Raw genomic sequence first — 20,912 nt, 5'->3', positions numbered from 1 at the left:
TTTGGTTGCAGATGGCTGAGTTGGAGATAAGTGAACTCAAAAATCATCTTGTCCACTTTTTGGCTGCATCTTTAGAAAGAAATACTTCATGGTCCAGTGAAACATTCCTCTGCAGGTGGAGGAGGAGCAGGGCAGGAGAGCACCTTGGCAAAGTGCACTGGGTGTCTCAGCCCATCCCTCGTTTGATCCTCGGAGGTGGTAACGCTCAGTTTGGAGTTCACTCAGCCATACTATGGTACCTGCCCCACAATACATCAGGAGCTAACCCTGTTCTTCATTTCAGGTTTTTAGGTGCCTGAGCCAGAGAGAAGCACACACAAGTCACCATACTTGCCTGACATTTCAGGAGAAATGGTTGAACCTGTGGGCAATCACTATGTTGTCGCCAGGCCTGTGTACTCAGAGAATTCCTTCAATGAAGAGCATGAGAAATTGCACAGATACCATAAAACCTTGTGGGATAACCTGAACCTCTATTTTCAGTAAGGAGATTTTTTATTTTTATGGGTATTTTTTTTAAATATAGATGTAAGAAACAGCTCTAACTGCTCTTGGTCAGCATGAACTCCATCCTGACAGCATCCAGCTCAGATTCCAACAGGGCAAATGAAAGTTCATTAACTAAATTCAATGTCAGATTCTTCTAATTAATTTTAGCTGCTATTACTCTTAAGTGTCTTCCTACAGTTATATCTAAGATAGCTTTTCTTATTCTGGGCACTTGGCAGCACAGACTCTGGGAAGTCCTTGTTGCAGCCTTTCAGTACCTGGAAGAGGCTTATAAGAAAGATATGCAGAGACTTTTTACCAAGGACAAGGGATGATAGTTTTAAAGTAAAAGAGGGTAGATTCAGACTGGATATAAGGAAGACATTTTTTATGATGAGGGTGATGAGGCACAGATTGCCCAAAGAGGTGGTGGATAACCCATCTCTGGAACTGTTCAAAGTCAGGTTGGTTGGGGCTCTGAACAACCTGATCTAGTGGGTGGCTTCCCTGCTTACTGCAGGGGAGAGTTGGACCAGATCACCTTTAAATGTCCTTTCCAACCCAAACCATTCTACAATTCTATGAGAGTTTTGGTTGGAAGGGACCTCTGGAGGTCTCCAAGTCCTCCTTGACTCACAGCTTGCAGAACAGATTGATCAGGGCAGCCAGAACCTGAATCCTTCCCCTTTTGTTTCTCCTCCAAAACCAGGCTGCAACTCAGCCAAGCTGTTCACTGACAAAATTGTGTCTTCTTGTGCTTTTACAGCTGCTCCCCACAAAGGGCCAAAAAAGCTGCCTTGGGTTTGTTTCCCATTGTCTCGTGGCTGCCAGCGTATCGCTTCAGGGAGTGGATCCTGAGTGACATCGTGTCTGGCATCAACACGGGGCTCGTGGCTGTGCTGCAAGGTACCCCAGAAACGTGTGCCCTGACACAGCCTGCTGGGCCAGGTGCCCAGGCACTGCTGCCTTCAGCCCAACACACACATCTCCTCCCCTGGGCCTCTGTCCCCACAGGTCTCGCCTTCGCTCTGCTGGTGAATGTCCCCCCTGGGTATGGACTCTATGCAGCATTTTTCCCTGTGCTGGTCTATTTTGTCTTTGGCACATCCAGACATATCTCAGCAGGTAGGTTCAGGCACACCACTTGCCCTCCTCCCTGCTGACCCTTCAGATCTCTTAACAAATGTCTTGTGCTGCTCAGGTCCTTTCCCCGTCCTGAGCATGATGGTGGGAGGAGTTGTCACCAGGCTGGTCCCTGACAACAGTGCTGGGAATGGCAGTTTCACAAATATGTCAGCAATAAATGAAGAGAGGGTGATGGTGGCTGCATCTGTAACCTTCCTTTCTGGGGTTTTTCAGGTTGGTAAATGTATGTGTGTGTGCCCACGTATGTCTGTATGCACCTGTATGGAGGGATGGATGGTGGACTGACCTTCTTCTTTGGTTTCTGCTGTGCTAGTCACCAAAGCTGGAGAAGAAAAGGTTGCATGGAGACTTCATAGCAACCTTCCAGTATCTGAAGGAGCTACAGTGAAGCTGGAGAGGGACTCTGTGTTAGGAGCTGCAGTGACAGGACAAGGGGCAATGGGTACAAATTGAAAGAGGGAAAATTTAGGCTAGCTATCAAGAAAAAGCTTTTTCCTGTGAGGGTGGTGAGACACTGGCACAGGTTGCCCAGAGAGGTAGTACATGCCCCAACCCTGACAATGTTCAGAGCCACTTTGGATTAAGCCTTGAGCAATCTGGTCTAGTGAAGAGGTGTCCCTGCCCAGGGCAGGGGGTTGGGACTAGATGATAACTTAGGTCCATTTCAACCCCTAAAATTCTATGATTCTATAAAAATAATCCTCTTCCACTTTCCATGTAACTGACTTTGGCTCACTGATTAGGTGACATCTGTTCCCTCCAGTGACCAGGCACTGACACATGCTGTGAAATCCCTGGGTTTGCCCAGACCTGAGCCTACAACCCACATAGTTGAAACCCACCTGCAGCAAAAAACCCAATCTGCTGAATAGGAAAAAAGTAGCTGTGAAAATAATGTGAACAACAGAGACACACAAAGTGGTATAAAAGCTCTGCCTCACAATAGTAAAGTATTTGGATTTCTCTTTTTTGAAAAATGAGTTTATCCTTGTTTCCTAATAAAGAATTCCTACAGTTCCTCCCTTGCTAAAATATTAATACATTTGTGCTCCATGAAACACTAGTACCATGTGAAAACACAGGTACTGAAACCCCTAAAACTAAGGAGGTTTATTTTAATCAGAAAATAAATAGAATGGGTTTTAACTGCCCTAGCAATTACTCCCACTGGTATTATGCCTCCTGTTGCTGGATCTCAACTTTTATTGCAAGTCTGGTGACAGCATATTCTTCAATCTCTAGATGGGTGGGATTAGGTGAAAAATCTGCTTCCATTAAATATGGTTCTCTTTGTTGCAGAGGTTGCTTAAAAACTTGCACGAATCCCACTGATGTATGCTCATTTTGCCTTTCAGTTGCTCCTGGGAATTCTCCAGTTTGGATTCATCGTTATTTATCTCTCACATTCATTAATCAGTGGTTTCACAACTGCTGCAGCTGTCCATGTTTTGGTATCTCAGCTGAAATTCATGTTTCAACTACCTGTCCCTGGATTTAATAAACCATTTGGCATCATCTATGTAAGTACTAGGTGTTCATTATTTGCTAATCTAGTGATGTACCTGTGATGTATTTCTGACTATGTATCACAGGGGAGTAATAACAGAACTCAGCATAAGAACAGCCAAGCAGGAGATAACACAAGAGAAAAACTGGAGATGTTTTATTAGTATATGATCAACCCTTACATTTATTACCAAGCACCAAGAAAAACACAGTTGGGCTAATTAGATAATATTTTCTATTGTTTGTTGGCATATTTCAATGAAGCATTCAACTTCGCTTTAAGCATTTAATGATTCATATTTACTGGATGGATATTATATGTATTTACTCTGGATATGGCTCTGTAAGGGCTGTTGGATGAGGAAGGAGAAGGACAGGAAGGGAATTAGGGAGAGAGGCACCTGCTCAGCAATGCCATTGCTAATGTTTCCTATCATGCATGTGTGTGTTGCCTTCTGCTCAGCAATGCCATTGCTAATGTTTGCTATCATGCATGTGTGTGTTGCCCCAACCCTCCCTCGGGGTAAGCCAGGAGGAGAGGGTCACAGGTCAGTGGAAAGAGTCTTTTGCAGATGTTTTCATCATCTGGATGATGCAGGTACATATTCACGGGGGCTTGCAATCCACATCATGCCACTGGGAATAAATCCCAACCATTGTCATCCTTAGAGCAGTTCAGATAAAGGCTCTGGAAGGGATAGTGCTGTGTGCCAGGGCACTGCTATTTCTAAAGCACCACATGTTTCTTCCTGATTCTGCAGACTCTGGAGAGCATTTTCAGCCAGATCACAGAAGCAAACATCGCTGACCTTGTCACGTCCCTGGTTGTGCTGCTTGTTGTGTTTGTGGTGAAAGAAATGAACGATCGATACAAAGCGAAGTTACCAGCTCCCATCCCGATTGAACTCCTTGTGGTAAGTCACTTCCCTTTGATTTTGCAATTGCTCCATGTTATGACATGGGAAGCAGAGTTTTAACTCTTTCTTCTCCTGTTCTCCATTAAATGATGTATTATCATTTCAGCTGTAAGGAACAATTATCAGTGTTTGTGAGCTATTGTGAGATGTTCTACCTGTATTAGAGGTTTTACTTCTACTTAGCTGTTCTTAACTGGACATATCTGTGGTGTTATAAACTATGAATATTTTCCCTGGACAAAATTGGCTCTGACATCAACCAGCTGCAGTCTCACAGCTGGGGCCCCATGCACCACATCTGCAAGCAGTCACTGAAGTCCTGGCTGTCCCAGGCCAAGCACAAGGTGGTTTTGCCCTCCAGCAGCAGCAGGATTTGCTCACTGCAAGCTGCAGTGGGGTGGGGGAGGCCTCACGTGAGCAGCAAGCTCCTAAAGTCCTGGTACATGTTGTATAGACACAAGTAGCACATGTTTTTCCCAGAGTCATTACAGCATCTTGTTAGAACATACGTGGTTTGTTGGGTGGGATGATCTCTGTTGTTAGTGAGATATGCTGTGCTATATACCCTGTGTGGTTTGTGAATGTAAACTCATACCTGTAAGGTCATCCAGGAGCAACATCTGATCAGCTAAGGGATGTGCAGATTGGGGCATAATTCTGCCACTAGTGATGAGGCTGGAAGGTGTTGGGGAGAGGACAGGGAATGGTATTTAACCACTTCTTCACACTCTTGCTTGAATGTCCTAATAGAGGTGGGGGTTTTTATCTTTCAGACAATCGTAGCAGCACTGATTTCCCATTTTGCTAACTTTGAAGAAAAGTTTAAGGTCGCTGTTGTTGGAAAGCTAGAGGAAGGGTAAGTAGTCTACTTACAATTTACCTGTGGAGCAAAATATTCTCTCTGCTTTAGCAGTGTTAAATCAGTTCATCTGTGTTTCTGGTTGAAATCTGCTTCCTCTTCTTTCAGTAGGTAAACAAACATTTTTCTCTCAACAATATGACACACTTTCAATACGTAAAAATTATTTGCTAGAGCACATCTCATACTCATCAGAGAACACACTGAGACACGAAATAATTGTGTCCCTCATTTTCTAAGACAGCTGTTGAGCAGGAGGTTGATGTTTGGCCCCTTTACTGGGGTACTCACTCCTGAACCTCAAAGTTTCCTCCATTTCCCTCAAAGTACATGCACAGTTCAGCCACCACCAGTCTTGGGATCCACCAGGACCCTGCACAGTTCTCCTGCCTGGTCCCATGACTGGCCACCAGCATTTCCCCAGGTACCTTTATCCTCCAGAGGCCTCAACCTCTGTTCCTCCAGGAGTATAGCCACTTAGAGAATATATATATATCCACATACAGGGTATAATATATAAAACACATCCACCTATGCCAGAATTTTGGCATAAAGAATTCATAGGCACACAGTGAGTTAAAAAGAAGACATTTACTAGGACAACAAAATGAGTCTGGGGTACTCTCAAATGCCTCTTGTAGGAGTATTAGTAGATTAATTTTGCAGAGGAACAGCTATTTCTGCTCAAGAGTCTCCTTCTGAATTCCATTCACTGAAAAAAAAAAGAAAGGAAAAAAAAAAGTCCAGAGAGGAAATCTCCTTAGGATATGCAAAAGATCCTGATCAAAGGAGCAGGAAATGGTAAAGCTAAAGTTTCTCGGAGATAGATAGTCTGAGAGATTAGTCAATATTACCTGATTTAGTAAATATTTGTTTGTCTAAAGTGCCTCAATGAATCACACAGGGACTTTTTATTCTGTCACAATTAAGCGAAACCTTTCCTCACACAAACACTCATGCAGGGGCCTTGGCACAGGCTCAGATCTTACATCCATGTGTGACAGGCAGGCAGAACTGTGTGTGCACCTCAAAGGAAATCAGCTCTGGTTGGAACTGGCCAAGTAAATGAGAACCTTCTGCAATGCAAACTGAGTTGAGTGCAGATAAACAGAGTCCCTGTCCTGATTAAGGATTCCCCAAAGTTTTATAGACCCACAATTCTGTGTTGCATCTCTCCAAAGTGCTCAGGACAAGCAGGAACACTGCCTTGCTCGCTTGCTGCCAGCTTGTCTCCTTAGGCATGTCCTTGTCTTTCAGGTTTCAGGCTCCTGTTGCACCTGATGTAGGTATCCTCCAGAAGTGTATTGGTGATGGCTTTTCTATTGCCATTGTTGGGTTTGCTGTAGCCTTCTCCGTGGCCAAAGTGTATTCCATCAAGCATGATTACCCAGTGGATGGCAACCAGGTAGGGAATTAACACAGAGACCAATATAGTGCATTTGTCAATGGGAAAATTACCCAGTGGATGGCAACCAGGTAGGCAATTAACACAGAGACCAATATAGTGCGTTTGTCAATGGGAAGTAAGTGAATAACTGTCATGAAGCAGCTTTTAAGAACAATCTCTTTTGGTTTTATTTCAGGAACTAATTGCTTTTGGGCTGGGTAATATAGTTGGTGGATCATTCAAAGGATTTGCCTCCAGTACTGCTCTGTCAAGATCAGGTGTGCAGGAGAGCACAGGAGGCAAAACACAGGTATAGAAGACAACAGATCATGATGGCATTTCTTGAAAGACAGCTCTCTTTTTTTCCTAGCTGACCATAATGCCTGCCAGGCACTTATTCATGGTGTTCTCTCACGCAGATTGCTGGTATTATCTCAGCTGTCATCGTCTTGGTTGTGATCTTGGCCATTGGGTTTCTCCTGGAACCATTACAGAAGGTATTCACTGGTTTCACTTAGTGCCTCCTCCTGCTTGCCAAACACAGGGCTGCTCTGGGAGTCAGTGTAAGTGTTCACAGGCTTCAGTGGGAGCCAAAGAGGGGTTTGAAAAGATTGATCCTTCTTCCCAGATCATGCCAGAGTAGACCACTGCTTCTGGTCCCTCAAAGTGCCCCAACACCAAACACCACAGCACCAGGTTTCAGGGGCCAAAACCAAGTGGGATTTGCAGCCTCAAGTCAGACACCTGCACTGCACCATGGCTGGAGAGGTTCCAGCAGCAGTGAGACACTGGGAGGAGCTCCCTGACCTTTCAGCTGCACTTTGTCCTATTTGTATGATCTTTAATTCCTAATGTTCAAAATTTTCTTTGCTTGATCAAACATTCAGCATGTGTTTTTGTCTTTTTCAACAGTCAGTCCTTGCATCTTTGGCTCTTGGCAACTTAAAAGGAATGCTCATGCAGTTCAAGGAAGTAGGCATCCTGTGGAGAAAGGACAAGTATGACTGTGTAAGTTGAGTCTCACAAGCATCAGGAGCTAAGTGCTCTGAAAAAGTAATCTATTACGCAAATTTTGTTCCAGATTATCTTTTTTTTTATATACTTTACTTCACTAAACAGAAAGTACAATGGTGTCATGCCTTTTTTTACTGGCATGCCCCTTGCTCGTGTTTTCCATTTTGTCCCACCTATTTCAAGTCAATTGTCTCTTTTAACTTCATTTTCATCCATTTCATCAAAATCTATTAAAATGCAATGCATGATATAAAGTCAGATATAGAAGGCAGTAACAAAAAAAGCCTAAATAACAGGAAATTACTGAACACCTACTGCATTCAGAGACACTTTCTCACACTTATGCAGCATGTTAGAGGGAAGGCACAGCAATTGATGACCACAACTTGAAGGGTTTATTCCAGATGCTAAAGCTCATGGCTGGAGGGCAGACCTGGTTACCTCTAACACAGAAAATGTATGTTCTTGCCTTTCTTATATGGCAGTGCCTTGTGTTCACAAATGGTTCCAGGCCTCAGTTTTCCCAGATATCAAGCAGTTATTTACCCTATTAATATGCTTTGAGCTCCGTGGCTGAAGTATTTTTCAGTATTATCTAGTCATTTTTTAGTCATGTACATTCACAGCACCTATACTTGCACATTTACAACTCTCAGCTTTACCAGGATCCTGATTTACTTGTAACCATGCCTTTCTGCTGGATTCACTGAGCATTCAGTCAACCACCTATGGAGATACACACCTCTAACATTCTAGGCCTTTATTGTCTAGAAATTGTCATGCCTAGGAACACTCCCAGGTGCTGGTTGGTGACTCTGGTCCTATTCTGCAAGAAAAATGTCCTCACCAAAGGCAGATAGACAGCCTGGACAGATATGAGATCTGTTGCTGCTCCCACCCTGAGTTCATGACCCAGGTCCTTGGCATGCTCTTAATCACTGCCCTGCTTGTTACAGATGATATGGGTGGTGACTTTCTTATCTGCTGTCTTTCTGGGCCTGGATATTGGACTGGCAACAGCTGTGGCATTCCAGCTGCTGACGGTGGTGATCCGCTCCCAGATGTGAGTACTTGTGGGATGCAATGCTAAGATATCTCAGGGCCTCCTGTTATAAGTTAATTCCCCCCATACAGACAAGGCCAACAGCTCTGTGCCTCGGTCTGTGCAGCAACCACATGTGTAAAATTTACAGGTGTAAACCCTGCCACCACAGCTGAGGTTTTTTCCTCTGATCCTTCTCTTCCACCAAGTTTTGGTGTGAGATACCAATAACTGTGTGTGTGTGTTTATTCACAGTCCAAGCTGCACTGTTTTGGCTAATGTTGGGAGAAGCAACATCTACAGAAACAGGAAGGATTACACTGATGTAAGAAATGTCATGTTTCTTTTATCATCTGTTGCACTTGTGCTCCTATAGAGACATTGTTACTTACATTTTGGCTTTGTTGTACAGATCTACGAGCCAGAGGGAGTGAAGATTTTCAGATGCTCCTCTCCCATCTTCTTTGCTAATATTGAGTTCTTCAGAGAGAAACTCATCACTGCTGTAAGTGTTTGGGGCTCTTGTTTTGAACACAAGTTGCAACACACATTGAGGTGAATACAATCTCCCAATAATTCCTACATATGTAGTCAGTCCACAGTTCAAAGGTGAATTTTTCATGAACTTTTCAAATATTGTTGCCACTGCTGTAATCCCATGTGTAGGCACACAGCTCTGAGAAAGAGAACAGCCTGACTCATGCTGAACTTATACCATAATACCATATGTATACTTATATATATATACACTCATACTGTAACAATACATATTTTAAGCCCTTTGGAAGAAAGTAGTGCAAACATAGGGAATATAAAGGGAAATGACTTTATCTTACTAGCATTTCTATTATTTACACCCAATAAATGGTAGTTTACTCATCTTGCCCCAAAGAGCATAACAACAACAGTCAGAAAAAAGACAAATGAAATCACACTATCAAAGAGGTCTTAATGTCTTTCACAACAAACTGGCTGAAGGCAGCCAGTCCTTCCATAACCAGCACAGAGGTCCAGGACCCCTGAGCCCTCACCATGCCAGTGATGTCCACCATCTCCAGACCTATAAACCTGCACCTACAAACTCCCTGCTGCTTTGAGGAGCTGATAAGCAGTGACTACACTGAGCCCTGGTAATGAGCAGTTCATTCTTCATGTAAGGGACTGACACTGGCAGAGGAACCAGGGAATCTGACATGTTTGGTTCTCCATGTGCTTGGACTTCACCTCAGAAGAGCCTGAAGGATTTTCTTTCTCTCTTTCTTTACAGATACAGGTACTTCTAACACCTCTCTCTACCCACTAGAGGCAGAAGACTTGCAGGAATTTAGTATTTTCATAACCCTTATTAGCATGATTTACCTGCCATCTAATTTTGTTAAAACCAGCTAATAGGTTCAAGAGACATACACAGTCAACATGATCCAATTTGCTTTTCTTCAGGACAAACAATGTGTGAGTGACCCATGGTGTAATCAGGTAGCACAGAGAGTATAAACAACCTGCAAACTCTCTAGTCTCGGTGTCCATCTCAAAGGAAGATGAGTAGGACATGCTCTGGGTTAGCCAGCACTGTGTCAGCCTGCTGGAGTTACTGGCCACAGCACTGTCATTGCTATAATGCTGTCCATGCTGGTTTCCTAAAGCTAGTGCAGATAGCTCTGTCTGATTTGTAACCATACCTGTAGACATATAGTGCAGATAGCTCTGTCTGATTTGTAGCCATACCTTTGTAGCCACATCTTTCCAAACAAGAAAGAGTCCTTGTTTGAACTGAGGAAAGGTGGTAGCCAACATTCCAAACAAGAAAGAGTCCTTGTTTGAATTGAGGAAAAGTGGTAGCCAACAACAAGTCCAAGCTATGTTCATCATGACTGTAAACAAAAGCCACATGAGATGTTATGTCCATCCCCAGTGTCATTATTCCCCCAGTTAATTATTCAACGTGCTGTTCTTGCAGGTTGGTTTCAACCCACAGAGAGTCTTGAGGAAACGCAATAAAGCTCTGAGGAAGATCAGAAAGATGCTGAAGAAAGGAGAGCTGCAAGTGACACCTGTATGTAGAGTGACTCCACCCCAGGGGGTGGGAGTTCAGCAAACATCTCCCTGGCTTGACATGGCAGAGAGGTGTCTCACAGCCTCCTGTCTTAATTAGATATGCTATTCCCCAAGTTGTCACTTCATGACATAAATACATTTAAAACAAGATTTTAAATAGATCTCACAGTCAGAGACCTACAGCTTTACCACGGGCAGAGCTTGTATGTGTCCACTGGAGCTTTGTTTGACAACAAATGATGGGCTGAGATCCCACAGAGCTGAAGGTCATGCTGCTTTAATGGTAGGATAAAGCTGGTTTTCTCCCAGCTTAAACCCTGCATGCTTATGGTTGACTTGTTCCAAAATTACTGAACTAAAACAGATCTGACAATTGACTTCAGGGAACAATAAAAAGCCATCATTTAGTGATTATGATGGTGATTAAATGACTTCCAGACTTCCCAAGGGAGAGACTCTTTGCAACTTTAGTGCAAGGTGCAGGTGTGTCCCGTTCTATTTCATGGGAACAACAGCTTTGCATTGCCACCACTCTCACCCTTGCATAAGAAGCACTAATAGTCTCTCTGAGTCTTAAGAGTACTAATTATGACACTTTTCTCTGTCAACACAGAAAGGCTTGATTTGCATGGCTAACCATACATACGAGTCAGAAGAAGAATTAGACAATAACAGCATAGAGGAGCTGGACCAGCCCACCAACACCACAGACTTGCCCATTCAGATCAACTGGCACAATGACCTCCCCCCTGGCATCACTGTGCCCCAGGTCAACATCCACAGCATCATTCTGGATTTCTCATCAGTGTCCTTCCTTGATTTTTCTGCCATGACAGTCCTTCGAAAGGTAATCATAACTCCCAAGACAAACAGTTATTATATGAAAGAAAAGCTTACGAATGCAGTTACACTTGAGGGTTATGCATGAGGGAAGGGATGGTGCCCAGAGGGACCTGGACAGGTTTGAAGAGTGGGCCAGTCTGAACCTTGTGAAGTTCAACAAGGCCAAGTGCAAAGTGCTGCACCTGGATCAGGGCAATCCCTAGTATCAATGCAGGATGGGAAACAAATGGATAGAGAGCACCTCTGCAGAGAAAGAGGTGGGGATACTGGTGGATGAAAAAATGGACATGACCCAGCAATTTGTGCTCACAGGCCAGAAAGTCAATCAAGGCTGCATCAAAAGAGGCATGACCAGCAGGTCAAGACAGGTGTTTCTGCCTCTCTGCTCCACTCTCGTGAAAACCCATCTGGAGTGCTGCATACAGCTCTGGGTTCCCCAGCACAGGAAAGACATGGGCATGTTAGAATGGGTCCAGAAGAGTGCCACAAAAAGGATCAGAGGGCTGGAGCATCTCTGCTGTGAGGACAGGACAAGAGAGCTGGGGTTGTTCAGCCTAGAGAAGAGAAGGCTACGAGGAGACCATCTCATGGCCTTTCCATACTTGAAGGGAGCTTATAAAAAACCTTGAGGAGTGACTTCTTACAAGGGCATGTAGTGATAGGACAAGGGGGAATGGTTTTAAACCAAAAGAGGTTAGGTTAGATTGGATATTAGGAAGAAATTCTTTACTGTGAGGGTGATGAGGCACTGGAAGAAGTTGCCCAGAGAAGTTGTGGATGCTCCATCCCTGGAAGTGTTCAAGGGCAAGCTGGATGAGGCTCTGAGCAGCCTAGTCCAGTGGAAAAGGTCCCTGCCCATGGCAGGGAAGTTGTATTGTATGATTTTTCAGATCTCTTCCAGCCCAAACCATCCCATGATTCTATCCTCTATTTCTAGCTGCCTTCTTAAAGGCATTCCAACATGGACTGGAAGGTCAGTGGCAACCTTTGTGTTTATGTGAATTTTAATGTACATTTTCCATAGAAAATATCTATGAAAGTGTGTAAATTATTAACACAAATTATCTTGGAATTAGAGTGTTGGCTGTGGCACCCTTTCTTAGCCTGGTAAGATTTTGGGAAGTTTTACAGAAATGTACATATGAAATATGGCTTTAAACACCCAGCTGGGATTTGGAGCATTGGAGTTTCATTTCTGCTCCTGCTCTTGCTTCCCTGGATGACCTTCCATAAAGAAACAGGCATAACATTTTCAAACAGTAGCAGCTACAGTTAACTGTCCAGAGGCATATAGGGAGTGTAAATCTACTTCCATAGGAACTAAAGACCCACCATGTGAGTGGGAATTGTAGTTCTGCTCAGATTCCCAGTTATAAAAATCTCCCCAGAAGATTCTGAAGTCTTTGTTTCATCATGTGTCATGTAGGTACAATAAAGTCATACAACTTATGAGGAGAGGCTGAGGGAGCTGGGGGTGTTCAGCCTGGAGAAGAGGAGGCTCAGGGGAGACCTTCTCACCCTCTGCAACTCCCTGACAGGAGGTTGGAGTCAGGTGGGGGTTGGTCTCTTCTCCCAGGCAACCAGCAGCAACACAAGAGGGCACAGACTCAAGCTTTGCCAGGGGAGGGTTAGGTTGGAGATTAGGAAGAGATTTTTTAGGGAGAGAGTGCTCAGGCATTGGAATGTGCTGCCCAGGGAGGTGGTGGATTCACCATCCCTGGAGGTTTTCAAGCTGAGACTGGATGTGGCACTTAGTGCCATGGTCTAGGGACCACGGTAGGGTTGGACTTGATGATCCTGGAGCTCTTTTCCAACCCGACTGGTTCTATGATTCTGTGATTCTATGATCACCTTTATCTCTGTGGCATAAATGCTTGCAACACTGCCCCTTTTCAGAAGGATTGGCCATCCCTTTCTGCAGCCATGTGAAAGTACTGTCCTGCCTCTAGGTGTAGCAGAGTTTGAGTTTAGACCTCACTTAGCAGCATAAATCTTAAATGTCTTAGAGTGGTTTGTATGTTTTCTGTGACTAACCACCATAATGGCTGTTATCAGCAAAACCAGCAGTTTCTAATTGGTGCTTCCTTCTGGTTTAACAGACTTTGAAAGAATTTGTCCGGATCGACATCGACGTTTACATTGCTGGGGCACACGGTGGGTACAACAGTACATTGTACCAGCAATTCCCATGCTGATTCAGGATACACTATTTCTTCCTTTTCAAGGCCTGAAGGTCACTTTGTGCTTTGATTTTGTTCCCTTGCAGAGGGCTTCCTGGACAAACTGGAGAGAAGTTCATTTTTTGATGAGGAGATTAAGCCATCCATGTTTTTCCTCACCATTCACGATGCAGTTTTGCACATTTTGTTGAAGAAGGACATAGCTAGCTCCCCCAAACTAAAGCTCGCCGAGGTAACACTGCAGTCTTCATCCTGCATTACTTTAGTGCCCTTCCAGTACTGCCAGACACCCATCAGTGCCCTGCATAGCTACCCATGTGCCCTACACTGTCTCTGTATTCAGAAAGTTAGTGATTAAACTAAAGTAGTGCAGATAAATTAGTATCGTCAAATTTGGTGATGGCCTTTCTGGGCTGACAAGTGAGAGCTTCCTTCCTTCCAGGTCAACTTCCTAGGCATGTTTCAGAGATTTAAAAAGCAAAACCTCATAGCACCTTCCAGTACCTGAAGGGGCTCCAGGGAAGCTGCAGAGGGACCCTTTGTTAGGAGCTGCAGTGACAGGACAAGGGGCAATGGGTACAAATCGAAAGAGGGGAAATTTAGGATAGATATTAAGAAAAAGCTTTTTCCTGTGAGGGAGGTGAGACACTGGCACGGGTTGCCCAGGGAGGCTGTGGCTGCCCCAACCCTGGCAGTGTTCAAAGCCAGGTTGGATGAGCCTTGAGCAACTGCTCTGGTGGGAGGTGTCCCTGCCCAGGGCAGGGGTTGGGACTAGATCATCTGTATAAGGTCCATTTCAACCCCTAAAATTCTATGATTCTTTAATGTGAAGAAGATAAAGAAGAAGGAAAAAAAAAGAAACAAAAAAGAAACAATCCATTTCCTAACCCACAATTTCGTGTGTTTCCTGCAGGAGAAGCGTAGAAGCAATGACTACGTTGCCATCCCCAGCAATGGACTGCGCAGCAGGGAGTGCACAGTAAGGCTCTGTCTGTGGCCTTCCAGCCACAGAAAACACAGCCCAAAAAGCTGCTCAATGGGAACTGCTAGGTCAGATAACAAAAGCATCTTCATCCCTGAGCTCTTGTGTCAGCCCAGGGCAGAAATCATCCAGACAGCTTATTAATAGGATTTGACTTAAGGCAAAGCCTTTTGGGAGTGAGAGGTGTGAGGCTCAGCTCATCCAAGCCTTGCTGTGTGCCCTGAGAGTCTGCAGAGGCAAAGGCATCAGGCTGTCTCTCCTTGCCTGCCCACCACAGCTCCCCTGTGATGAGCTCACTGGTAGAATGCCCTTAAGGCACAGAAGTCAGTATTAGTCCAGTTTGCCTAAATTTCCCAGGGAAAAGAGAAGTCTGAAGACAGGGCTAACAAGGGGACACATGCAACCTTTCCTCTCATACTTCAGAGAAGGGCAGTGTCCAGCACAGGGCAGCCCCCTAAGGAGAAAATATCAGACCACATTCTTCCCTCCCAAATGCTTTAGAGCAGCAAATTCTTATACATCATTCACCAGAGGACACCTACCCTGGCTATTCCTTGCAGAAGGTAAAATTTATTTCCTTTTATTTCCTACAGATTCCAGCAGAAACAAAATTTTAGATTTAACTTCCTACATAGACTATCCTCCAGCAACACAGTGTCACAGAAGATGAATGCAGTTGCCGTGAGGAGCATGAAGACAGAAAGATACTTATAAATACCTTAAGAAGGATTTACTACATATGGCTATGTTCCAAGTTTTGGAATGGGCTTGTTAGTCTTCATGTGTCTCTGTATATATAAAAATGTATTTATGTACATATTCGGAGGGTAAAATCACACAGATTTTCTGATTTCATACCTTGTTGGCAGTCAACCCACAGAGTTGAAGGAGAAGGTAATGTTAACCCTATTTGCATATCACAGAATCAATTAGGTTGGAAAAGACCTCTGAGATCATCAAGTCCAACCTATGACCTAACACCACCGTGTCAACTAGACCATGGCACTAAGTGCCAACACCTCCAGGGACAGTGACCCATCACCTCCCTGGGCAGTCCAGTCCAGTGTCTAATCATCGTTTCTGTGAAGAAATTCCTCCTAATCTCCAACCTAAACCTCCCCTGGTGCAGCTTAAGACTTTGTCCTCTCATCCTGTCTCTAGTTGCCTGGGAGAAGAGGCCAATCCCCACCCGGCTACAACCTCCTTTGAGTATATGTGTACATATATCTATGTTATTCTGACAGTTTGTAGAGAACCTGTACAGTTACTAGAGAATATATATTTGAAATCTTGTATTTTATAACACAGACTAATAGTTAGGAGTGATATTTTATCTTCAGCTTGTATATAACTTGTATAAAGTTTTCTTAGTGGTTTGTAAGATACCTAGTAGTTATTAAAGTTGTTCTCAGTTCAGTGCCATGAGCACAGTGTACAGTGACTACCTATAAAAAACATGAAGATTGTTCAGGAAAGACATAGGATGTTCAGGTCCAAACACGATTCATTGATTGGTGTAAAACTCCTCTAGGGTTTTTTTTTAAGCACTAAAACTGAAGTTCTTTTGTGAGACATTGCTACATAAAAATGGAAACATTCCTGCCCACTTGCATATGTTATCATTCTTCCCATTACCAGAAGTTTATGACAATGAGGCACTCCAGAATCGCTTGCATTCTATTATCAAAATTGCTTATTAAAGTTTCATAATGACTGAGCTTTATTATTTTTAATTTGCCAGCTTCCTGCTGCCATTCCACCCACACCTTTCTGGATGTGTGTTGCCTTTTTTAATCTTTTACTCTCTTGCACTCAATCTAAACTGAAAATAAAAAAAAAAACAAACCACAAAATTAAAAAAAAACCACAAACAAATTAATGTCCCATTCTTAAAGAATAAGAAGATCCAGGTCAGAGTAGGAAAAGTTTCTAAAGTTGATATCTTATGGCTAGGTCAAGACTAAAAGGAGCTTTAAATTTCATTGTTCTCACTCATATTGCCCAAGCTAATGCAGCCAGTTCAAGCTTACAAACTGGTCAATCACTAGTGTAAATATAACATACCTGAACACAGTGAAAAACCTCCCAGTTGTGAAGGCACTATTACTGTGTCAGGATGACCTATGAGTTGCTAAGAACTGTTTCTAACACCATAAAATAGGAAACTGGGGGAATACAACTTGTATAGTACTGGTATTTACTTTAGAAATGCAATCAGGATGAAATTAATCCAAACCTTGCACGTGTTTTTGCTGCACTGAGCCTGTAGTGTCATATATATGAACAGGAAAAGCTCAGACTTACTTCCCATACATTCAATATTCCATTGGAGCTGCAATCTCAGGCTTGACAGGACCTTCTGACATGAACCCACATCTGCTTCTGTCAGCAACACAGCAATGCCCAGAGAGAGAAACATCACAAAGCCAGGCACAAGTTTTACAGAGCAGAAAATGAGTTTGAGCGTTGTGCTCAGACTCAATCCATAGGGGAAGTGTAGCCACAAATGTGCTTTGAGAACACCTGACTTCATGTAACACAGGAGACAGTTGTACTACCTTGCTACGTGTGCAAACTCTAACGTGGAATGAGTAGTGAGTTACTTCCACTTCAGTTTTTAACCACAGAATTTGATACCCCTTTGAGAATAGGAAGTGAAATGGAAACTCCATCCTGTAAGGCTGTCTAATGATCTTGGATCACACTTGTAAAAAATAATTCACATTTTTTTAAAAAGGCAGGAAAAAATATCACTTACCACATCTAGATAACCAATCTTTATGTTCATAGCATTAAAAAAAACCCAAACAAACCATCAGAAAGTATATGCTTACAAGATGAGTCTGCTGGTTGCAAAGTATGCATGGCTGCAGGCAATCCTTCCAGCAAGTTCTAGATGGAACCCACGATGAAGTGCAAGGAGACAAGCATCTAAAGCACAGCTGCTTTCAGGCCATCTGCTGGTGTCCTTTCCTTCACTCCATGCTGCACACAAACCATCTTCAAACTCCTTTTCACTCCCTTAGGTGACATTGTTAGAGGAACCTACAGTGGCTGACAAATGTTGTCAGAGCTCTCTGCAGAGCCTGAGATCTGCTTGGCAATGCCTCAGGAGGGAGATCCTTGCCACAGAGAGATGTATTCCAAATAAACATAATTAATTCAACTCAAATGGTTGTCTTTACAGTCAGACTTCAGAAGGAATCCAAAGAAATCACATCTCAGCATTTCTAAGTCTGCCAAATTATACAATACCATAGATTAATTTTGGAGCTTCACAGTAAAATGACCAGACATATTGCAAAAAAAAAACCCCAACCAACTAATCATGGGAAAAAAACACACCCCAAAACACACCCCAAACCCATGAATTACAAAAGACAGTTATCAAGGTTTCAACCAGTACAAGCATTTTTAAACTTTGTAAACATGAAAACACCAACAGTACCCTCAGTTACATAGCTATGCTTAAGCCTCAAAAAATGAATTTAGGTCTTCCTCTTACAAGGAAGGCCCATAAATGTGACCCCAGTCCAAGTCCTGCCTTTCCAGTTAAGTTCTTTATCACAAAGACTTTTGGTCCACTGTCACTAACAACTCAAGGGATCCCACTGATTTTTTGGGTAATATGTCATTGTGCATATGACACACATCTCCTTTGCCTCAAATATAGAGCAAAACATTCACACACATTGTCTGCAGTGACATACATTCATCTTTTGTGCTGTTTGATAGGGTAAAACCTGCTGTTTTCCCTTAATCAACTCAACTGGCTCAGCATTTTTCAGAAAAGCACTTTTATCACTAACTTCAAGAACAGCTTTGGACCCAGAAATGTGAAGTTTGAAGCCTTCATCTGCTTCAAAACAGACTGGGTAATACAGAAATATGCAGCCTGACTTGATTCTGTAAAACAGCATGATGGAAAGAGCTGCTGTAGCTCCTCACCAGCTAAAATGGATGGGAAGTAGCTGATTTCAGGCCTGATTTCCCCAGAGTGCTCTGGTGAGGTGGATGTACAAACATCTGTCCTCAGGAACCTGCGTGTGTCACCCTCGGCCTAAACACAAGGAGCTAGACCATCAATGAGTCCTGAGGAATGTCAGGCCTGAATTTGGCTTTGCAGGGCCAAAGAATACTCATCAGACACGCTGATTTCCTCCCAGATGAAGTTAAAAGCTCTAACATAAACGTGCCTCAGCTTACCTCCTCCCAGCCAACTGAACAGAGACAGAAGGGGCTCCTTGAAGGCTCCTCATGTTTATTGTTAGTTACTGCAAGGAAAGAATGCTGGCAGAGCCATTTTGGCCCTCACACACACACAGAAACAGTAATTTTCCAGCCAACCCCATTCCACAGCACACTATCACAATCAGCCTCTTTGTCTGTGCCAGTGTGTTTTATTTAAAGTGACTGAGTTTTCAGAGAAACCAAACCAAAGAACTCTCTTAGAAAGAAGCACTTGCAGCTAAGCAGACTTGCAATCAGTTGGTGCTTAGTGGCTGTTTCTATAGCCCAGAGCTGCAGATCTCAGAATTTATTTGCACATCTCTAAAGAAGTATTTAGTTGAAAGGTAATCTAAAAGCTTTGCCCATGGTCACAAGGAAATCGATGGCAGTCAAGAACAGAGAGTAAATCTAAAGAGCCTTTGCTCTACTGATTAAAAACATTTAGTTTATACATAAAATTTCAAAATTTGGAACGCTGCACTGCCAAAGCTCTGTCATGAATTTAACACCTATCATTCAGGAAGAAAAGGTTGACAAAATAAAAAGTAACCCTGAGGCTTTAAGATGGTTCAGACTCTTTGAGAACAGTAGGGAACTACAAGTGTTAAAAAAGACCCAAAGGACTTTATCTAAAAGCACCACTGCCAAAAATGTGGCATTTTGAAAAAAACAATGGTTCAGCACTAGCATTGATCAGAAATGCAAAGATAAGCACTCCAACCCACACAGCAGTGTCTTGTTAGTGTCTGCTACCAGCTACGTTAAAAATTAACCTTCCCACTTTCTATTTCTCTTTAAAAGTATGCATAGAAAACATAAATTTGGAGCCAAAACAGACCTGGTTAAACTGCTACTTTTTGAGAAGAGCAAAACAAAACACCTAAGTGTTGTCTGTTCAATTAAACCTGGATCACAAAACTGAAACAGATAAAGGATTTGTACCTTTTTCTTTTACCTACACACGGGATTTCAGATCACTTCTTTCAGATAAATGGGGAAAGGCAAACACCACTTCCCTACCTAGAATAAGTTGTTCCTCAGAGATTTGTTAGGCCAATTCACAGTCACTTCCACACAAACACAGCCCGAGGCAAACACAATAGTTTGAGTTCAACTCCAGTGACTAGCTTACATGTAAACATAACCTTTTGAATCAAAACTGGCTTTAAAACAAACTCCAAAAACCCAAACAAAAAACCCCACAATACACGGGTTTGTGTCATGCCCGAAGTTGTATCTTTCACAGATTCACTTTGTCAATGCAGAATTCTGCAGGACTGATTCCCATAGCCTGAATGAGTAATGGTAACTATCAGTAGAAAAAATGGCAAAGGTCCCTTAATATTTCACTCCACTTCCCACTGGGAAAGTATTAGTGTCAAAACGATGTTCCAGAACTATGTGTGTGTTAACTTCATATAAAAACTCACCATGTTTACAATCATATTTAAATTTAATTATTATACACAGGTTAACAAAAACGTATCACAAGTGAAACTAAACACTGGATTGAACAGAAACAATATTCAGAATGGTACAACACGTGTTCATTTTCTCCAGGAAATAGTATTACAAGTGTTCATCTTAGGACAATTTAGCCACACTAGCGACAGAAGTTCTGTTAAAATGCAACTGTGGTCTACTAAGCCACTTATTTCAGCACTACAGAGTATTTGAAGTCAGAGTCCTACAGCCAAGGCTTAAAAACCATTGAAGAGTCAAACCTCAAAATGTCTCACAGTCAAAATGACGGTATTTTAAAAAAAACACAACAAAATAACCCCAAAACAATGAATTAAAAGGCTGCTGTATATAGTTTTATCTTCTTCATAGCACTCTCTATTCATATAATTGCTTGCATCATTGGTAATAGGGTCTATATCTGGCTTGATCAGGGTGGTGTGGTCCAGGAAGAGGGGCCTGAGCAGGAGGCCCCTGCATCCTCGGCGGTGGAGGTGGCCCCCTCGGAGCAGGCCAGATCCCTGGACTCATTCCCCCAGGCTGTGTGAAAGGGGGACTCAGAGTTCCTTGATCTTCACTGAACTGTGGCAAAGAGTTGGGATTGTAGTGATGGGGAGGAGGAGCGTTTACATTCACGGGGGGTCCCCCGTGCTGCGGGGGGGGAGGTCCCGGAGGAGGATGGTTCATGTAGGGTGGCATCTGGGCAATGATATGTCCCGGTGGGGGGGTTATTGGGGGAGGAGCAGAGGTCATTGGTGGAGGAGGAGCTTGGCTGTACACCATGTGGGGAGTGCCTGCTGC

The 20,912-nt window shown here is 43.2% G+C and overlaps 1 protein-coding gene across 1 annotated transcript; it reads left to right on the top strand.

Moving 5' to 3' along the window:
• The first annotated feature begins 351 nt into the window (after positions 1–351).
• SLC26A3 (solute carrier family 26 (anion exchanger), member 3) lies at positions 352–15,037 on the top strand. Its single transcript, XM_009071373.1, has 20 exons — positions 352–482; positions 1,256–1,395; positions 1,504–1,614; positions 1,691–1,848; positions 2,991–3,155; positions 3,903–4,055; positions 4,832–4,914; positions 6,175–6,322; positions 6,501–6,614; positions 6,724–6,801; positions 7,217–7,312; positions 8,275–8,381; positions 8,616–8,685; positions 8,773–8,865; positions 10,318–10,413; positions 11,029–11,262; positions 13,358–13,412; positions 13,525–13,670; positions 14,355–14,417; positions 15,014–15,037. Exons 1-20 carry the CDS (start codon positions 352–354, stop codon positions 15,035–15,037), a joined length of 2,265 nt encoding a protein of 754 aa, XP_009069621.1.
• The last annotated feature ends 5,875 nt before the right edge of the window (positions 15,038–20,912 follow it).

Source organism: Acanthisitta chloris, unplaced genomic scaffold (assembly GCF_000695815.1).
Source record: "Acanthisitta chloris isolate BGI_N310 unplaced genomic scaffold, ASM69581v1 scaffold16213, whole genome shotgun sequence".
Classification (NCBI taxonomy): domain Eukaryota; kingdom Metazoa; phylum Chordata; class Aves; order Passeriformes; family Acanthisittidae; genus Acanthisitta; species Acanthisitta chloris.
Note: the sequence above shows the minus strand (reverse complement) of the source record. Positions and strands in the feature narration are given on the sequence as shown.